Source organism: Protomyctophum bolini (assembly GCF_963924005.1).
Source record: "Protomyctophum bolini genome assembly, chromosome: 5".
Lineage (NCBI taxonomy): Eukaryota > Metazoa > Chordata > Actinopteri > Myctophiformes > Myctophidae > Protomyctophum > Protomyctophum bolini.
This window is the reverse complement of record NC_137866.1, coordinates 26,626,177-26,643,482: the sequence shown is the minus strand read 5'-3', so window position 1 is coordinate 26,643,482 and position 17,306 is coordinate 26,626,177. Positions and strand designations below refer to the sequence as shown.

Genomic DNA, 17,306 nt, shown 5'->3' with positions numbered 1-17,306 from the left:
GTAGCTCATAAAATGTCTATGGTGGATTTTTGAGTGAAGGAACAGCTTTGTCCGTGTTCACCTGTATGTGATGTTCACCTATGAGCATCATATAATGAGTACCAGTAGGGCCCAGTGTTGCCAACTTAGCGGATTTGTCGTCATATTTAGCTTCTTTCCAGACCCCCCTAGCGACTGAATTAGTGAAAAGCTTCTGGCGAGAAATCTAGCTTTTTTCCCCTGGTGAATTGGGGACAAATCGTGTTGACAGGCGCCAGATATGCGCCAGAGATAAAATCTTTTTTTTTTTTTTTCTTAGCCTCAAATCCGCGAAATTGGCAAAACTAAAAGTGGTCGGCGCGTCTAGTCTGGCTCACAGGTCACAGCAGGCTCAGTGGCTTCCTCGGCTCGGTTATGTGCACACTGCACAGACTGTCTACCAGTGCTTCCTCCTTTCTTGCTCTGCCTACTTGCCTAGGCGAGTGCGCTCCGGTGCGGTATTTCCGAACGCGCCCCTCGAGCTCGACAGAGCAAGAAAGGAGGAAGCACTGGCAGCTCAGTTTAGTCTGCTAGTAAAAATAAAATACACACTCGGATGCATAAAGTATTAACCTTCTAATTCCTGTATGGATCGGAACAAAATAGCGTTCTAAACATTAGTTGAATTGAGGTATGTTTTTTTTAAATATTACAATGAGTTTAAACGATGTGTTATCAAATGAAGAGATGATACAAACTAAGTGCACATAAATGACAAATGTTTTTCTGGGCTGGCTACATATTTTCGTTGCTAGGGGCGCCTAAAAGTCGCTAGGGACGCAAAAAAGTCGCTAGGGGCGGCGCGCGCTACGCGCGCGCATATCCCACCCCTGGCGACTTTTAGCGACTTTTCGAGGAGCCACTAGCTACTTCCGTTACTGGAGAGTTGGCAACACTGGTAGGGCCCGGGGCACTGTTGCCTGCTAATGAGAGAGAGAGAGAGAGAGAGAGAGAGAGAGAGAGAGAGAGAGAGAGAGAAGGGTGGGGAGAGAGAGGAGGGGGAGAGAGGGGAGTTGCACCGTACCACTCGGTTCACACGGGTGTGATTTTTATGAAACAAACACTTTACAGATTGAAAGAGGATAATTCAAGCTTTCCCTACAGCTGCAATGTTGGTGATTTTGACGTTGTTAAATAAAATTAGAGAGGACATTTCTGTTTGGATGAATGGGCTGTCTATGGTTAGTATCACCTATAGGTAGGTAGCACCTTGCTGGCAAGATGGCTGCGGTCTGAATATGGCCAATGTGTAGGCCTACCCTTTTATTTTACACACAGTATCGTACAAGGGAAAAGCCTGACGTCGCTCGCGGGCTCTCGGATGTTTTAAAATGTACCTAGGACCTAGGAGCTTAAACAAGTGTTTAAATCGCTTAATATTTAGTCAGCCTGCCCTGTGGCCATGCAGTCAACCAACCCCTCGTTCACATGTGCTGCACTGCGTAGCTATGCTATGCACAGCCTGGGTGTGGGTCGGAGCCATAGGTCGGAGCAGTGTTTTCGTGTGTGTGTGTGTGTGTGTGTGTAAGCAGTCTACTGTCTCGTCTGTGCTGTTGTCACTGTTGTGTATGACTATGAGAGCTAGAACTTGTTTTGGGAAAGCAACACTGTGTATACACGTCTGGGAGGAGTGGGATGACTCACGGTCAATTTGGAGCAAATCCCTGTCTGTCATCAGCAGCATTCAGTAGCACCAGCACGTTTGGGGGAAAAGGCATGACCGAAAATACCCCTCAGCTCAGACGACAGACAGAGGGAAGTAGGTAGATGGATGGATAGTAGGCTACTAGAGGCACAACGAAACGAGGAGGGAGATGGTGGGGGGACGTGGGAGAGAAAGAGAAGAGAAGGAAAAATACTTCAGTTCTTACAAAGTCACTTATACTCAGTGTGTTTTACTTTTACTGCAGATCATAGGTTATTGTGTAACCCGCCCACTCCACTCATTCCCTCATTCTCATTGGATAAGCCCAGTTCCCATCCCGACCTCCGATGAGCTCATATTATTGGTTAAAAATAGTCGGGCTCGCGAGAGGCTAAAAATAGACTGGTATATAAAGCCAGCGCTTCGCTCCACTCCACTCCCTCTCCACCGGAGTCCACCGTCCTCCTCTCCGGCGACGCACGGTACGCGAATATATATCACAGACTCAGAGGATTGGGTAGCGACTAGCTAGGCTGCGAGAGAGGCGCATATTGGAAAGGACTAGCTGGGAATAAAAACGTCATGCACCCATCCATCCATGTCATTCTCTCTCCCCACCAGCCTGGTATGTTGCCTGTATGGAGGGCTGCAGCATAAATTAAAAGAGTGGCACAACTTGTCTCTGGCTGGCCTGGGTGGAGGAGGCACTGACAGGCTTCCTTTTCCTTTCACTTTCTCCCTGTTTGTTTCACATGGTCCTAGACAGGGCAAACCCGGTCTATTAAACTATTCTATAAAAGGGTCATGTGCCAAACTTTTCTCAGTTGATCCTTATGTATTTTCCACTCCTGTAGAATCCATTTCTGATGTACATTTTTGTATTGTGCATAATTAATGAGATAATTGGCATATTTGACACATGGGCAGAAATAAACAGGGAAAACCCTATAACCATTTGATTAAAGCCAAAGGCTGTTCAAACTGTTCTCAGTTGATTCTTTCTCTTGGTATTTTACTCTTTATAGCCGGGGAGCCACAGGCCCAAAATTGGACAGGACCTGTGCTGTCATGCCATACTTTTTGTTGTCACATGCTACTTAAAGCATGATGAAATTTGGGAAACTTTGCCCTTATATTGGTTGTCTATGGTGTGGTATACAAAAATGACCATAACATTTTTTTTCAGTGATGTTTTCGGCAGAGCAGGCCTCTTATTCTGTGGACCTTAATGACCAAGTGAATAGAGAAAGCACAAATAAAAAGTATGGCATGACATCACAGGTTAATCCTTAACTATTGGGCTTGAGGATCCCCGGCTATTGTTCCTCTCTCTCTCTCTCTCTCTCTCTCTCTCTCTCTCTCTCTCTCTCTCTCTCTCTCTCTCTCTCTCTCTCTCAATTCAATTCAATTCAAAGGAGCTTTATTGGCATGAGAAAACTAACCTGGCCTTCAATGCCCTGCTGAATTACAGAGACAAAGGATAAGTCATTGTCAGTGTTTATAGTTCTCAACACTGAGAGGCAAATAAAGTGTTCTACCATAGTGATGATGTCATAGGTCATACTCATACCAGGCCTCTTCTCTTCTCTGATGTAATGAGGCAAAGGACAGACTACAGGTATCTGGACATGTGACTGAAGGCCCTTATTTTTGAGGGGCCACATAAGGTGAGGACGCAAATTCTGATTGGCCCGGAATGAGATGATATATGATGATGTACGATGAATGATCACGATCACACAGGTATCTTCTAAGAACAAAAGTTTACAACTTGCACAACTTTGCTGGTTGATCATCAGCCACAGCAAAACCCAAACACACTGTCATATTTCAGACAACAATGTGAACTACCTATGTTTCCATAACTCTGATGACTTTATGGGTGAGCAGTGTGTCCCTAGTAGTGACAGGCCTACAGTCTCACCCTGACATGGCCCAGACAGACATCCGCTTCTTCCTTTCCTTTCAGCTGTTCCCTTCAGGGGTTGTCACAGCGTGTCACCTGCCTCCATCTCACCCTGTCCTCTGCCTCCTCCTCTTCTCTCACACCAACTAACTTCATGTCCTCTTTCACTACATCCATGATAAATCTCTTTGGTCTTCCTCTACTACGCCTCCTGCCAGGCAGTTCCAACTTCAGCATCCTTCTACTGATATACTCACTATCCGTACAGAGAACTAAAACAGCGACGCTTCACCACCAGTTCACTCTCTATTATGACACAAACAGGGTTGTTGTCAGACTCATATGAAATAGATCAAGTTGTCACTTATAATATACGTTGTACAAAACACATGCAAGCAAGTCAGTGTAATGTTTAACACACACACACAAACAACACACATTATCCTTGTTTGGTGACATTGTGACAACATAGCTATATGTTATATGCTATATGTCCTTTTCGTGTTCTACTTTAGCTATTGAAAAATAGCAGATCTACAAGCTCATAGTGCGGCACTCAGTGCCGCGCTATGAGCTTGTAGATTTCAAATGTGCATTGTATTCACCCATCCACACACATTCAGTTCACACTGAAAGGACACTCAAAGACAGTTCCAGGAGGAACTTCCAGTTCACACTAGTATCTCCTGTAAAACTGCTGCGCATCTCTCTGCTTTGCTTCTCATGCCGTGCTGGCTGCCAGCACTGCATGTAGCCTACTGCAGTGATACTCAACCTCAGGCCCGCGGGCCACATCAGGCCCGCGGGACCATTATGACTGGCCCACCAATGAAAATCTAAAAAAAAAGAAGAAAAAAAAATCTGAATGAAGTTATCTTTAATTACATTATTATAAGTAATACTATTAGAGTTGTACTATTACTCGAACGAAAATAAAAGCTTGGGGGGGGGGGGGGGGGGGGGGAGATGCAATGCAAATGAAAGACATATACTCTGTATCCCTATTCCCTGACATAATTTTATAGCTAAACGGACAGCATTCTATTTTATTTGAATGATGAAACCCAGCTGCCATTAATAGTTGGAAATTGAAATGGAAATTGCGGAAATTGTAATTGCGGAAATTGCGGAAATGGTGGAAATGGAAATTGCGGAAATGGAAATTGCGGAAATTGCGGAAATGGTAATTGCGGAAATGGTGGAAATGGAAATTGCGGAAATTGCGGAAATGGAAATTGCGGAAATGGTAATTGCGGAAATTGCTCTTCACTTATAGCTAATCTATTTTCAGGTAGATTGTTTTATTTTACTCAGTCAGCCATATCACTACTCATTTTTTTTCATGAAAAAGGTCATAGCTGGGTAATCTATTTTCAGGCAAATTGTGTTTATTGTATTTTATTTTACTCAGCCATAACAATTTATTTTCTGTTAACCAACTTGCTGGCTGGCAGGCAGGCAGACAGCTACTCATAGACAGTTTGAGAAAAATGTGATGCATTAATCTCTATACCAGGCCCCTTCTCTTCTCTGATGTAATGAGGCAAAGGACAGACTACGGGTACCTGGACATGTGACTGAATGGTGTCTTTACAGGTCTCTATAAAATCTGTCGACAAATCGATTCCAAAGTAGTTGTGTTGGTTTATAGCATTAATTGGTTTAGAACTTTAGATCCAAAATGCATTTCTGATCTTGTGCTACATCCTGAACCATCCAGACATATCAGGTCGTATGGGACAGGTATGCTCTTAAGCTTTCAGTTTTTATGCAGCAAAAACAAACTGCCAGAACACTGTTCGGTCTACAACTGTTCTTTTAAATCAAAGCCAAAGAGCTTTCCGTTTGCCTCTGCCTTTAATGAGTTTAAAAATAATTTCTTCTATACTGTCATTTGTTTTATTCTCGTGCATAGAACTCCTCACTTTACTAACTGTCCTCTTTCATAATAGGTATTTACCATTGTTTAAAATGTTACACAGCCATTTTAATATTGTTTAAAAAATCCCTCATGTAGCAGTAGCTCAGAAAACAAAATTAACATGGAAACCAAGTATTATATATAAAGTAATTTTATTAGACAAACCAAAGCTAGTTTACAAATACAGTTTCCAGTCCTGCGTTTGTGGTGTGTGCGTGGCTATTATAAACAAACCCACTTCTCATATTTACAGACTTTGCATACAGCTTAGTTTTCCTGTTCTTTTACAAACAAATGTTTCATATGAAAAAAAATTAAAGAAAAGAAAAAAGAAAAAAAGGAAAGGAAAAAAACAAGTAAATCAGTTCCTATTCATTTTGGCCCATTTATGTTAAAAAAAATAAAACTGTAAAATACCATCCATCTAATTTGGGTAATGGAGGGGAGATCGAAAAGAGAGGGGTGGGTCCTTGCAGAGTTCTAGACAGGCAGCCGAGAGGCCAGCCTTTCTCCTGACTGCCCAATAACAGCATTTGGCATGGATGATTGACAGGTAGCGACAACCAAATGTAAATCACCATAATAATTCATGTAAAGCATTAAAAAACAAATTCAAGACACACAAGCAATCCCGAGTCTCCTACCTCTCATTTTAAATACTGATAAGACAACATATACATTAGTTTTTAGAGAGGGGATGGAAATACATAAAAAACAACTTTAGTCTCTGGTTCCGAGTCAGTCTCCTCACTTAGAACAAGGAGGAAGACAACGACGACGAGAGTACAACATACAATGACACAAGGAGCCAGCATTTGGGACATTCAATGTAATAATCAGATTTCTTGAATAAGGTCAATGTACCACGCTCAAACCTTCCAGCCAGTGGTGAATTCTCTCCATTGTTAGAAGGAAAAAAAAGCATTACAATATATTCCCCAAATATGACTGCCCCCTGTTCTGACAACTAGGACACTTGGCATGCATCTCATATACAGGTTGAGATCTTTGTCCATTCGTTTACAAGGATGAGAAGTACCAAAATAATGTACAGATCTCAGTATTCCAGAAAATATTGGAATACTCCAGGGTCAAGCGATTGTATGAATTTCAACTCAACTCAAAAGCCAATTCTGTTTCATTGTGAATCGAGATGCCACCTTTAGGCATTCCATCTCACCGTCTGTGGCCAAATACAGATAATTCTAGGGGGCATGAAAAAGGTTGAGCTCCACTGACAACATTAGCTCTTCTGAAAACTTACTTTTTTTAGAATCGGCTTCAGGTTAAAAGGAACCAGTGGATGAGTTTGACCAGGTTGTCTGAGCACAATATTAGGGGGGAAAAAATACTTTTCCTTTTCATTACCAGCCAGTGGCTGATTCCAATATTCACTCAGCTGTATTATTTCACTGACTGTCAGTCATCTGTTCCAATTGTTTGTCGAGGGAGAGTTTGAGAAGAGGACGGATGAAGAGCTCAGCTCACCTTGTTATAAATGTTTCTTCCCTCTATTGTTTTTGACTGTCACCTATTCTGTCGACTGTACCGTCTGTACAGAACTTTAGATCCAACTCTATCCTTTAATCATTTTCATATATATATATGACACATCTTTACAGTATCATGTCCTTAGAAACCACAAAAAGTAAACTGAAACAGCTGTTCGATTAGTTATTGAAGTGACAGTGGGAGTCTGTCTGAACAGACTGGATGAGAGCTTCAGTAGTAGATTGTGTCGTTTCTCTTCCGTTGAGGCTGTTCCAACACAATTTGGTGGCAAGAAAAACAACCACACAACACAGCAAACTGTGTGAAATGTCCAAATTGGTCCTTTTTTTGCCCTGGTCTGGAACGTATACAGTCATGGCCATTGATAGCAGCAAACAATTACTATATTCCTATCCCTCTTCATCCATCCGCCCACCCCACCATATAGTGCCAGCCAGGTATGCTAACTTAGAGTGAGGAGACCATTTGTGGTTATTAGGAGCGCTACATGTTTGTGCTAATTTCCCATCCACAAACATTCACCCCACCCCTTCAAGGCAAGAAATCAACATCCAGCCACGGTGGCCAGTTACACCTTAAACTTCACCAGCCACGGTGGCCAGTACATCCCAAACTGCACCAGCCACTTTCACTTTTCAACTATAGTTTTAGAACATTATACAAAATTGTTAAATACTGGCTGACTACGTGCCACAATGGCCAGTAGAGCAGTCAAACGTCCCAGACACACAGCCAGAATTCACCAGATGGTAGCTGGGGCTCATCTCCAACCCACTTCTCCATCCCAATATCCTTGCTTCCCTCCCCAGCCCCATAGTCCTGGACCAACTTAGGTTAAATTGAGTCCAATGAATGGCCATCTTACAACGGTAGTCATTTACTGCACTCTTTTCTAACCCTCCCTCCCAGCATCCCTTCCCCTAGCCCCAGGCAGTAAGAAACCAGGGGTAAAAAACTGTCCAAATATAGCAGCCATTTTACAGCAGTAGACATTTACTGCTCTTCTTGCCACGGCGGGCCTGCAGTGCCGCTCTAGTGGCCATCTCAAACACCTCCCGCACACCATCCTTGGTCTTGGCTGAGCACTCCATGTAGCCAAAAGCCTGAATCCGATTGGCCATGTCCCGGCCCTCTTCTGGCTTCACAGGCTCCTATTGGATTAAAAGAAGAAGTTAGGGTTAGGAGTAAATGTAGGTTCTATTAGATGTTTAGCGTGTCATTAACCACGGTGGGAACAATATACGCTGTAGAGTGCATTGCTGAAATTTGGCGGAAGTAGCAGGATTTTTGACGGAAGTACCGCTCAAGGAAATGACGTTGACGCTTTACAAAGTGTTGTGATTGGTCAAAACAAATATTGTATCTTGGGGAAATACGTCTGACGGATGTTCTGTCCCAAAATGTCCACCTCTGCACTCTCTGCCTTACATTGTGACCAGGCTTTTCTCTTCGCATACGAGTAAGGCTGGGGCAGAGGCTAGTCATTAATATCAGAAATACATATGCATGTATTTAATGCATTAGTCATGTTTTACACCTTATCTAACTTTGAGAGAGATCCAATTTACCTGCTTCATCTTGGCCAGCTCTCTGCGCGTGTGATCATCGTTACGCAGGTCCTTCTTGTTCCCCACCAGGATGATGGGGACGTTGGGACAGAAGTGTTTGACCTCAGGGGTCCACTTCTCAGGAATGTTTTCTGTAGGACAGACACAGCAGGGACACGGGATTAAAGATTGTACATATGGACGCACGAAAGCTCAGAATGATGGCTGATACTAGGGCTGGGCGAATAACCAAAACTATATCGAAACAGACCTTTAGAACAATCAAATTAATCTTGCTCGTGTAGGTTAATGGGATAATCGTGAAGCACGTTTTTCCCAGCGTGTATATCAACGATTCAAGACAAAGAAATTGTAACATTTTTACTTGACTAAATCAGTTACGCCGATTAACAGCTTGAGCCCTGTTTTATACTTTGTTGTACAAGGTTGACATGTGACAATATCCGATCTAGAATCTCAAAACGCGTTGCATGGTCATACGTCTTTAAAAAATCGTTTTAGCTTGTAAAAATATTTTTGGGCGATTTAATTGCTATCCTTCTGCCACTGTGGCTGAGAAACATTAAAACACGGTTCAGGAAGAGGCTGCTGTCTTATGAAGCAGATAGTTCTATGACGCATGACATTGGCTCAATTATTTTGTGCGTATAAGCCCATTATAACTTTAAACTCTGACTGATTTATTTTAATAATTATTATTTTGTAAAAGAACCTCCTCCAGAAGTAGGCCGGAAACTAAAACAAAATAATTATATATGAAAACAATAAAAAGAAGAAAAAGAAACCTTTGTATCTTACCCAGGCTGTCAGGGCTGTCTATGGAGAAACACATGAGGATGACATCAGTGTCTGGATAAGACAGCGGTCTCAGCCTGTCATAGTCCTCCTGACCTGCTGTATCCCACAGAGCCAACTCCACCTACAACACAGAAAGAGGGAGTGAGAAGACGAGAATGAGTGGCGATATGGGCTTACAGAGGCGTAAGGCGTGGAAAGACGAGGAATAGGTTGAAACTTAGGGAGATAGAAAGACGATCATGGGGAGATAGGAGAGAGAGAGAGAGTACAAAGACGGCTGAATCGATACTCTCATCTCAAACTCAGGTATTACAGACATTTTTAACAATGAATCAGTACTCTGCCGACTTAGCTGGACAGCCATTAAAATGGCTGGTAGCTCAGACAATTTACAGCAGATCTGTGCCAGTATTTAGCTTGTGCTCGGGTGTTCATAGTTATCAATAATTACAAAAACTAGTAGAATCTGCACACTGGTAATGCTGGAAAAAAGCTCTGCTATACTACATTTGTATTACCGTCAATGTTTCGATCAATCAATCAGATCTTCATCAGGACATACACAGTTGTATTATACAGAAATTACAGTAGTTGTATTACATAATGATAAAGACTACCAACTAAAGAAGAATATTGTCTGGTATCCTCCAATATCATAATTACATCTGTCTGTTTAACAAACAAAACCGCTGGAACATTGGTTGAGAATTCAGTAACGGTTTGAATCAATCCAATGAACAGCAGTGGCCAATGCAATATCTAAGTTGATCTCTGGCAACACAATTCATTACCCCTATGTGAGGGGGCTGTGTTTTTTTTTTTTTCAATTATCTTTGAGCAGTGCCTCCGCTCCATCTCCATTACGGAGCTATGTGTGTCCCTGTGTCTGTCCGAGAACGGAAAGCTGCAACACGGTAACTTTCATTTCTCGACCGTGTCGGACGTGGGAAAGATTTTTTTTTGTCTTTGTAAAAAATATATAATAATTAAAACACATCCTCCACACATAATATCAGTCACCAGAACCAAGAACCAATGAATCTAACAGAGCTTGAAGATACAATGGGGCTATGGGGTGTTATGCTAGTTCGCTTATTTCCATCGAAAGAAGTAGTAAAGTGTGCCGCTTGGGATATCATTTACCGTACATTATGAAGAGAGGATATATACAAAGAAATTATCATTTTGAGCGATGGAAATAAGCGAACACCCCGTAGCCCCATTCAATTCCCATTCAATGCAATTCATTTAGGGCTTATGGTAGGGGAAATAGCCATTAGCCAATAAGGAGCTTTTGCACAATATAACACCTGGACCTCTTTGGTGGGGACGTAACAACTACAAAGAAAGGTAAGAAAGCCTTTTAGTATGGAATTCTCCTTTAAATGACCCCAAACATGTTTGAAAGTGAAATATCCCTTTAAGCTGCACATGCGTTCAAATTCTGTTTTAACATGCATAAATGTTTTTTTAAAGGACCTATAACATAAAATTAAACTTTTTCAATTTCTTTTGTGTTTTTGGGGCTCCCATGTGTGTTTTCTATCCCCACAAATAACCTTCATGCCTTCATGTCATATGGGTGTTTTAATGGAAATTGCTCTCAGAAACAGCTCGACTGATTTTGGCCTCATCGTGATGTCATCAATGTCACCCTACTTTGTATAATTCCTCCTTTTCTTCAGTCTTCAGTTGCAAATTTGCATTTCGACTTTGTTTACAATGTCCACCATTGTTGATTTTCCAAGCTGGCATGGAATGGAAACAAGCCTGGTTTTATCTAGCATGAGTATTATAATGACTCAAATATTAAATAATCTGCATATCAGCACCCTCTCCACCTCAGGACAGTGTGGTACTGCAGCTAAAACTGCTTTCAAAGTCCAGAAAGAATTGACAAGGCCTGGTTGTATCAGAGTGGTGATTGAGGCTCAAACCATTAGAAATAACTTTGAGGGACATAGACAATATGATTATGAAATATTAAAAGCCGTTTTAAAATGCATGTAATTTGTGCTTTAAGACAGGCTAAAAAAATTATGACAACTTACATTGCTTTGTTAATTACTCAATAGCTTAATAATCCTTAGTCGCAGTCTCTACTATGGTCACTGTACCTGTTTGCCATCCACCTCAATGTCGGCTACATAGTTCTCGAACACCGTGGGCACGTAGACCTCAGGGAACTGGTCTTTACTGAAGACTATCAGCAGACAGGTCTTTCCACAAGCTCCATCCCCCACGATCACCAGCTTCTTACGGATGGCTGCCATAATACCTGGGGAGGGACAAATGGGGAAGACCATGAACCTCGTGTAAGACCATGAACCTCGAAAGGTATTAAAAACATGGTACTGCACCGTAGTCTAGGCTGCGTGGGACTGGGTTAGGATTTAGGAAAACACTTTCCAGGGGGTTTAACCCCAATGAAATTTTGTCCGCTTGTATGGATTGGATTTGGATAGTTAAATATGAGCAGTTCACTTTTGTTATGGGTTCAATTCCATGTGTAACGCAAGAATGCCTAATTTAATGGCTTGATTAATAGTACCAGCATAATAAATAAACATTAATTGATGTATGGCACTGTAAAATGTCCTGGATGAAAGGCTAAGCATGATCCACCCAGGGCCAGAATGGTTTGTTACATTAACCTCATGTTACATTAACCTCAAGGAAGCACAAGAATTTAAGAAAGCAAGAGATTGTGAGTGAATGAGCAGAAGAATTGAATCCTGTCTCGTCTTGAGGGTTTCCAAGGACGTTGCTGCACCTGCGAATCAGCCAACGATTATTTAGTGACTGTGCCAATTGATTAGTTTCCCACCCCCACACACACACATTTGTGTTGTCACTGCCGTTGTATCCCACTGACTCACCTGCCAGTGAGTGTGTACAATGCCAATTTTTTAACAGACTAAACAGTGGGCAGTGACTCATTGAGTGACTGGCCTTGATACTGCGCTGAAGGGCTTGGCAATGGCAAATTAGTTTCGAATTAAGGGTTAAGGGGTGGCACAAGATATAGCCCTGTGTGATTTGGGATGTTGGGAGATTGAGTGGGGCGTCCATGAGCCCCCATGAAGAATTAGACCCGAATATAATCATTACTCTATGGAATATATTTGCCTCGGTCCGTCCCGTTTGTACCGCGCTGCGACTGTTCGCGCCATTCTCGTCTTTGCATTGACTTTGTATGTAATCGAGCCGCTCGAACCATCCAAGTCTGGCACCTTAACATCTCTTTTGTCCTGGCCCGGGGGCAGGGGGGTGGACCGCGTTGCCTGTCTACATGCAGATCAGGCATTCAAATGCTAATCTGGTGGCTTGTTTTCACCTGCCAGGTAGGGTATGCATAGTACTGTAGTCTGTACTCGGCAATAGGCTACTTGTTCACAATGAGAAGAAGTAGCACTAGCCAGATGACTGCAATGGAAGAGAAAGAACGCAGAGGAAAAATAGGGGAAGAGACAGATTAAGTGGTGAAGAGACACTGGAGGGGAGGAAACAAAAAATATAAGCTAAGATAGATAAGGGGGAAATATATTGATGGGGTGGAGGAAAGGTACAGAAATGTATTTGGGGGACGGAGACAGATAGGAAAAGATGGATAGGGAGAGAGAAAAGGATGAGGGAGCAACTTTAGGCAAACAGCACAGGATGAAAATGATAGATAAGATAAACATGGGTGGGAGAGAGTTATTAAATGGAAGAAATACCTGAGTGAGATGGAATGAATAGAGAACGAGATGGATAGATATGGGAATGGGAACAACTTGATCAGATATTAAATGAACAGATAGAAAGTAGAGAGGTGGTGCATAGTGAGGTGGGTGGCTGCAGCCTTAGTTCATTAAATGAACAGATAGAAAGTAGAGAGGTGGTGCATAGTGAGGTGGGTGGCTGCAGCCTTAGTTTCCATCAATTTAGTGATTGGATCTCCCCCCCCCCCCCCCCCCTCAGTATAATTATCCACTGTCATTGTAATGACAAAGTATAATTATATCACGATGGCTCCTTCAATCTCTCCTGTCAGAAATTGCTTTCCCCAGTAGGGTACATATAATTGGAGCAGTCTGTGTCAATTCACGCCCAGAGATATTAAAAACTATATAATTGTGATTCTATGTGTAGACTGGCAAGTATAGGCTACATCCATCTGTGCCTCAAAACACCTGTTCCTGTTCAACGGTGTTGTGCCATTAGCAGTATGCCATTTGCAAGTTAACATTTTTTTCCTGAAAAAATATCTTACACAAAAGGTCCAGTTGTGTCATTTTTCATCTTGGCACTCATAATTTTCCATTAAAAACATTCATTCACATTCACCATCCATTTTTTAAGTGGTGCAACCACTTCTATAGACAGCTATGTGTGTGGCTGTGTCAGAGCACGAAAACAGTGTTATAGCGTTTGTGTCACTGTTGCACAGCCTAACACACAGACGCCAGGGAGGAGGGCTTGTACAGTACAGCACCACTCACTTCAGACGGGTCAGATTTTTTCTGTCTGGGGTGGGTGTTTGGTTTATTATTCCTCTTACATTATTTTCAGCTGACCATTTATATATTGGTGATGATGGAAGCTCATGCAACTGTTGCAGTCATATGTCATTCTGAATAACAGCATAATAAGCTGCATGCCAGTTGCCTACTATGAAACAAACAAAAACACAAAGTGTCTAGCGGCTCTAGCCTGTCTAGGTGCCTGTTACGACACATAGGCTACACACATATGACCCATAGGGTCATAAGTTCATAACAGTGACATACTAGGCTACAATTTAGATGATGATTCACTCAGTGTTAATCACTACTTTGATACAGGTCCTCCTAGATGCAAGAATACTAAATGTTTTATTTATTAGAGAATGGTGTCTTGACAAATTTTACATTGAATTACCCTAGTACCTTACTGAGCTCACAGTAAAGCTTGACTATAAGCATAGAAAGTCTCATTCTTCCTTAGCCCTTTGTGTTAGGGACCTTAAGACCATTTATAACAGTGAATTTAGCTAATTTAGAACAATCTAGCACAAAATATAATTGAATGAAATATGGTTCACTTTCTTGTTAAATACAGTACATGTATTATAATCTATCAAAGAACACGCCCCAATAAAAACGAAGGGCTTCAGTCACAGGAGCTACTTGTTTTCCATGAGAGCAGTGGTTTGAAAAGCACCTAGGCATTGGGTGGGTCACCACCACAAACATGGCGTCATCACACAGGCAACAGATGGCTAGTGTGTCCGCACAGTGCAAGAATGGGGTGGGTGGCCCCCGTTCCCAAGGCAAGCAAACGGCGTATTTAATATACACAATACACACTTATTCCTGGCACATAGACCATAGTAGAACGAGAGGGGGTAGGCAGAAACTTATATTTTTCCACCACCGGAGAAAGGGAGAAAAAGAAGAGCCAGGTTCTCTCCATTTACTTTACAAACATAACAAACAATGAGCTTTAAAATAGCATTTTTCCTGTTACAAAGTCATAGACTGTAATTACGTAATTAAGTTACAACACAGGACCTACAGTCAAATCCTGTGTTGATCTACTAGTCCTGTGTGTTCAAATGTAACTAAACAGACGTTACATTTATAAGCGTTGTTAAAAAAGATCCTTGTTTGACTGAAGCCTCGGATCGCAAAATCTATCTTTGCGGTACAAGTTTATGAACATTGACTCAACTTTTCATAGTGACTTCACAGTCCCTAACAGACTTTCGAGAACGTTTTCATCCATACTAACGTTACTCCGTTCAAAGAGAGAAAACCCTAAATGTAACGAAGAAAGACACGTATAGTATAGAATGCTAATGAAGTGCGGAAGGAAAGGCAGCGGCGTTGAAATGCGTGAGGTTGGTTGGGGAAAAGAAGCTAACTCAGTTAGCCTTTTTAGCCGGGTCCGCCTAAAAGCCAAGTGGCTCGTGGACAATTTAGGGCCATTCATAATTAAAAGTACATCTGTGAATCACCAATACAATGTTCATAACACAATTAAAAGGTTAATTGAAGTAGTTTACCTGCAGTTTATGTGTGTAGTGGTGTAGCAGCGGTTGGTGTCGTGTCGCGCTCCCTGTGCTGTGTGTGGCACTGGCTTCCAGTTCCAATCCGATACAATGAATTAGTTTGACGAGAGCGCGCGGCCAGGGATTGTAGCTGGGGGGAGGGGTGGCGGGGACGAGCATGAGCCACACCTGCGCGGGCACGTCATATTGGTTGGTGCCATGGTGGTGGTGCTCCTCCTCTGGGTTGTCTTTCTTTCTACTGGGCTTGCCTTGCTTGCTGCCTGTTAACAGTTTGGGGAAAATGTGTGTGTTGCTGTTCCCTTGTTGAATGAGTCATAAACAAACACAGTCTATTTTTAGAAGTCGACACACGACCGCAATAAGGCGTTGTCAGACGTCAGAGCTATATCATTCTTCTTATCTTGTTGTCACACACTGAAAGAGGAAGTAAGCCGGTAAACCCATGTTGGCAACTTCTTAGCCCCTCTCGGAACCCTCCGTAAAGTTTCTGAAATGTGGATGTTACTTCACGTAGGGTCCCTATGCATTGATTCCACGCGTTATGGTACACAGATGTACATGCCCTCGGGCAGGCCATGCTGCAGCCTTTTGGTGGTGGTGAGATGTTTCAAAAGAAGCATAAAACTGCCTACCGCACCGGGACAGCACCGGTGAGGCGGTACAATGGGAAGTCTATAGAGCGTCGCAGTCCCTCCCTTTCAGAACGACGAGTGGCCCAGTAAATGAAATGCAATGCATTTCTCCCATAGGATTTTCTTTAAGTATTTATTTAAAGACGGTTACGCCGCGGACAAAGCCAACTCGGATCGTGACAAATCATTACAATGAACACAATGTTTTGGGCCGATCAAATAATGGGAGAAATGCATTGCCACTCGTCGTTCTGAAAGGGGGAGGGACTGCAACGCTCTATAAGGAAGTCAAGGAAGGAAGGAAGAGAGAATTTCAGAGCAGCCAAAACGGTCAAAGAAAGTTACTTAACGGCTTCTGCGCCAAATTAAAATTCTCTCACGTTTCCGATGTCTCCTATAGCCGATTTATGCTTCTTTTGAAACATCTCACACCACCAAAAGGCTGCAGCACGGCCTGCACGGAGGGTATGTACATCTGTGTACCATAAGGCAGAGACAAAATGTTTTTAATAATCGTCCACCCCCGCTAAAAAAAGTTGTTTTTTTTTGGTTTTTTTTCACACTAAACTCAAGCATTTAGGTTCTAAACACTTATTTGTAACACTTTTTAAACGTGTCACAGTGTTTAGTTTATAAACAGAAGAGCATGTTTAAATGCCATGATTGCGGGCTAGTCCTGTCCGCCTCGGCAGGTTCTGTGTTTTGTCGCTGGGACGTTGGAAGGTTTCAACAGCATGCAGGCTGGCAGCCAGGGTGTTCTTGCTGGTGGTGGTTTCATTGTGAACAAGTAGCCTAAGAAGCAGAGTACAGTACTATGATGCATACTCTTACCTACCTGGCAGGTTAAGCACCCAGATTAGCATTTCAATACCTGATCTGCATGTGTACAATGGGACAGGCGACGTGGTCCACCCCCCACCACCCCCCGCCCCGGACAGTGAGGAAAACAGACGTGTTAAGGTGCCAGACTTGGATGGTTAGAGCGGCGCGATTACATACAAAGTCAATGCAAGACGAGAATTGCGCAAACGGGCGCGACCTGGTGCGGCACAAACGGGACGGGGGGGCCCCACAGACGGCCGTGACTCTACATCACGGCCATTTATTCCACACGGCCGTGTGGAATAAATGCATAGGGACACTACGTAAAGTAACATCCAAATTTCAGAAACTTTACGGAGGGTTCCGAGAGGAGCTAGCAACTTCTAAAAGTTAAATTGATAACTCTGAGTTATAGTTATAAAAAAATACTGATATAAGACGAGTTATTAA

The 17,306-nt window shown here is 42.6% G+C and overlaps 1 protein-coding gene across 1 annotated transcript; it reads right to left on the bottom strand.

Annotated features, from left to right (window-relative positions):
- Nucleotides 1-5,623: 5,623 nt before the first annotated feature.
- On the bottom strand, nucleotides 5,624-15,585 carry rhoab (ras homolog gene family, member Ab). The gene is made up of 5 exons (XM_080764670.1): nucleotides 15,397-15,585; nucleotides 11,486-11,646; nucleotides 9,369-9,489; nucleotides 8,571-8,701; nucleotides 5,624-8,153 (listed from the first exon to the last, which is right to left on the bottom strand). Exons 2-5 carry the CDS (start codon nucleotides 11,639-11,641, stop codon nucleotides 7,980-7,982), a joined length of 582 nt encoding a protein of 193 aa, XP_080620796.1. The 5' UTR covers nucleotides 11,642-11,646; nucleotides 15,397-15,585; the 3' UTR covers nucleotides 5,624-7,979.
- Nucleotides 15,586-17,306: the final 1,721 nt, after the last annotated feature.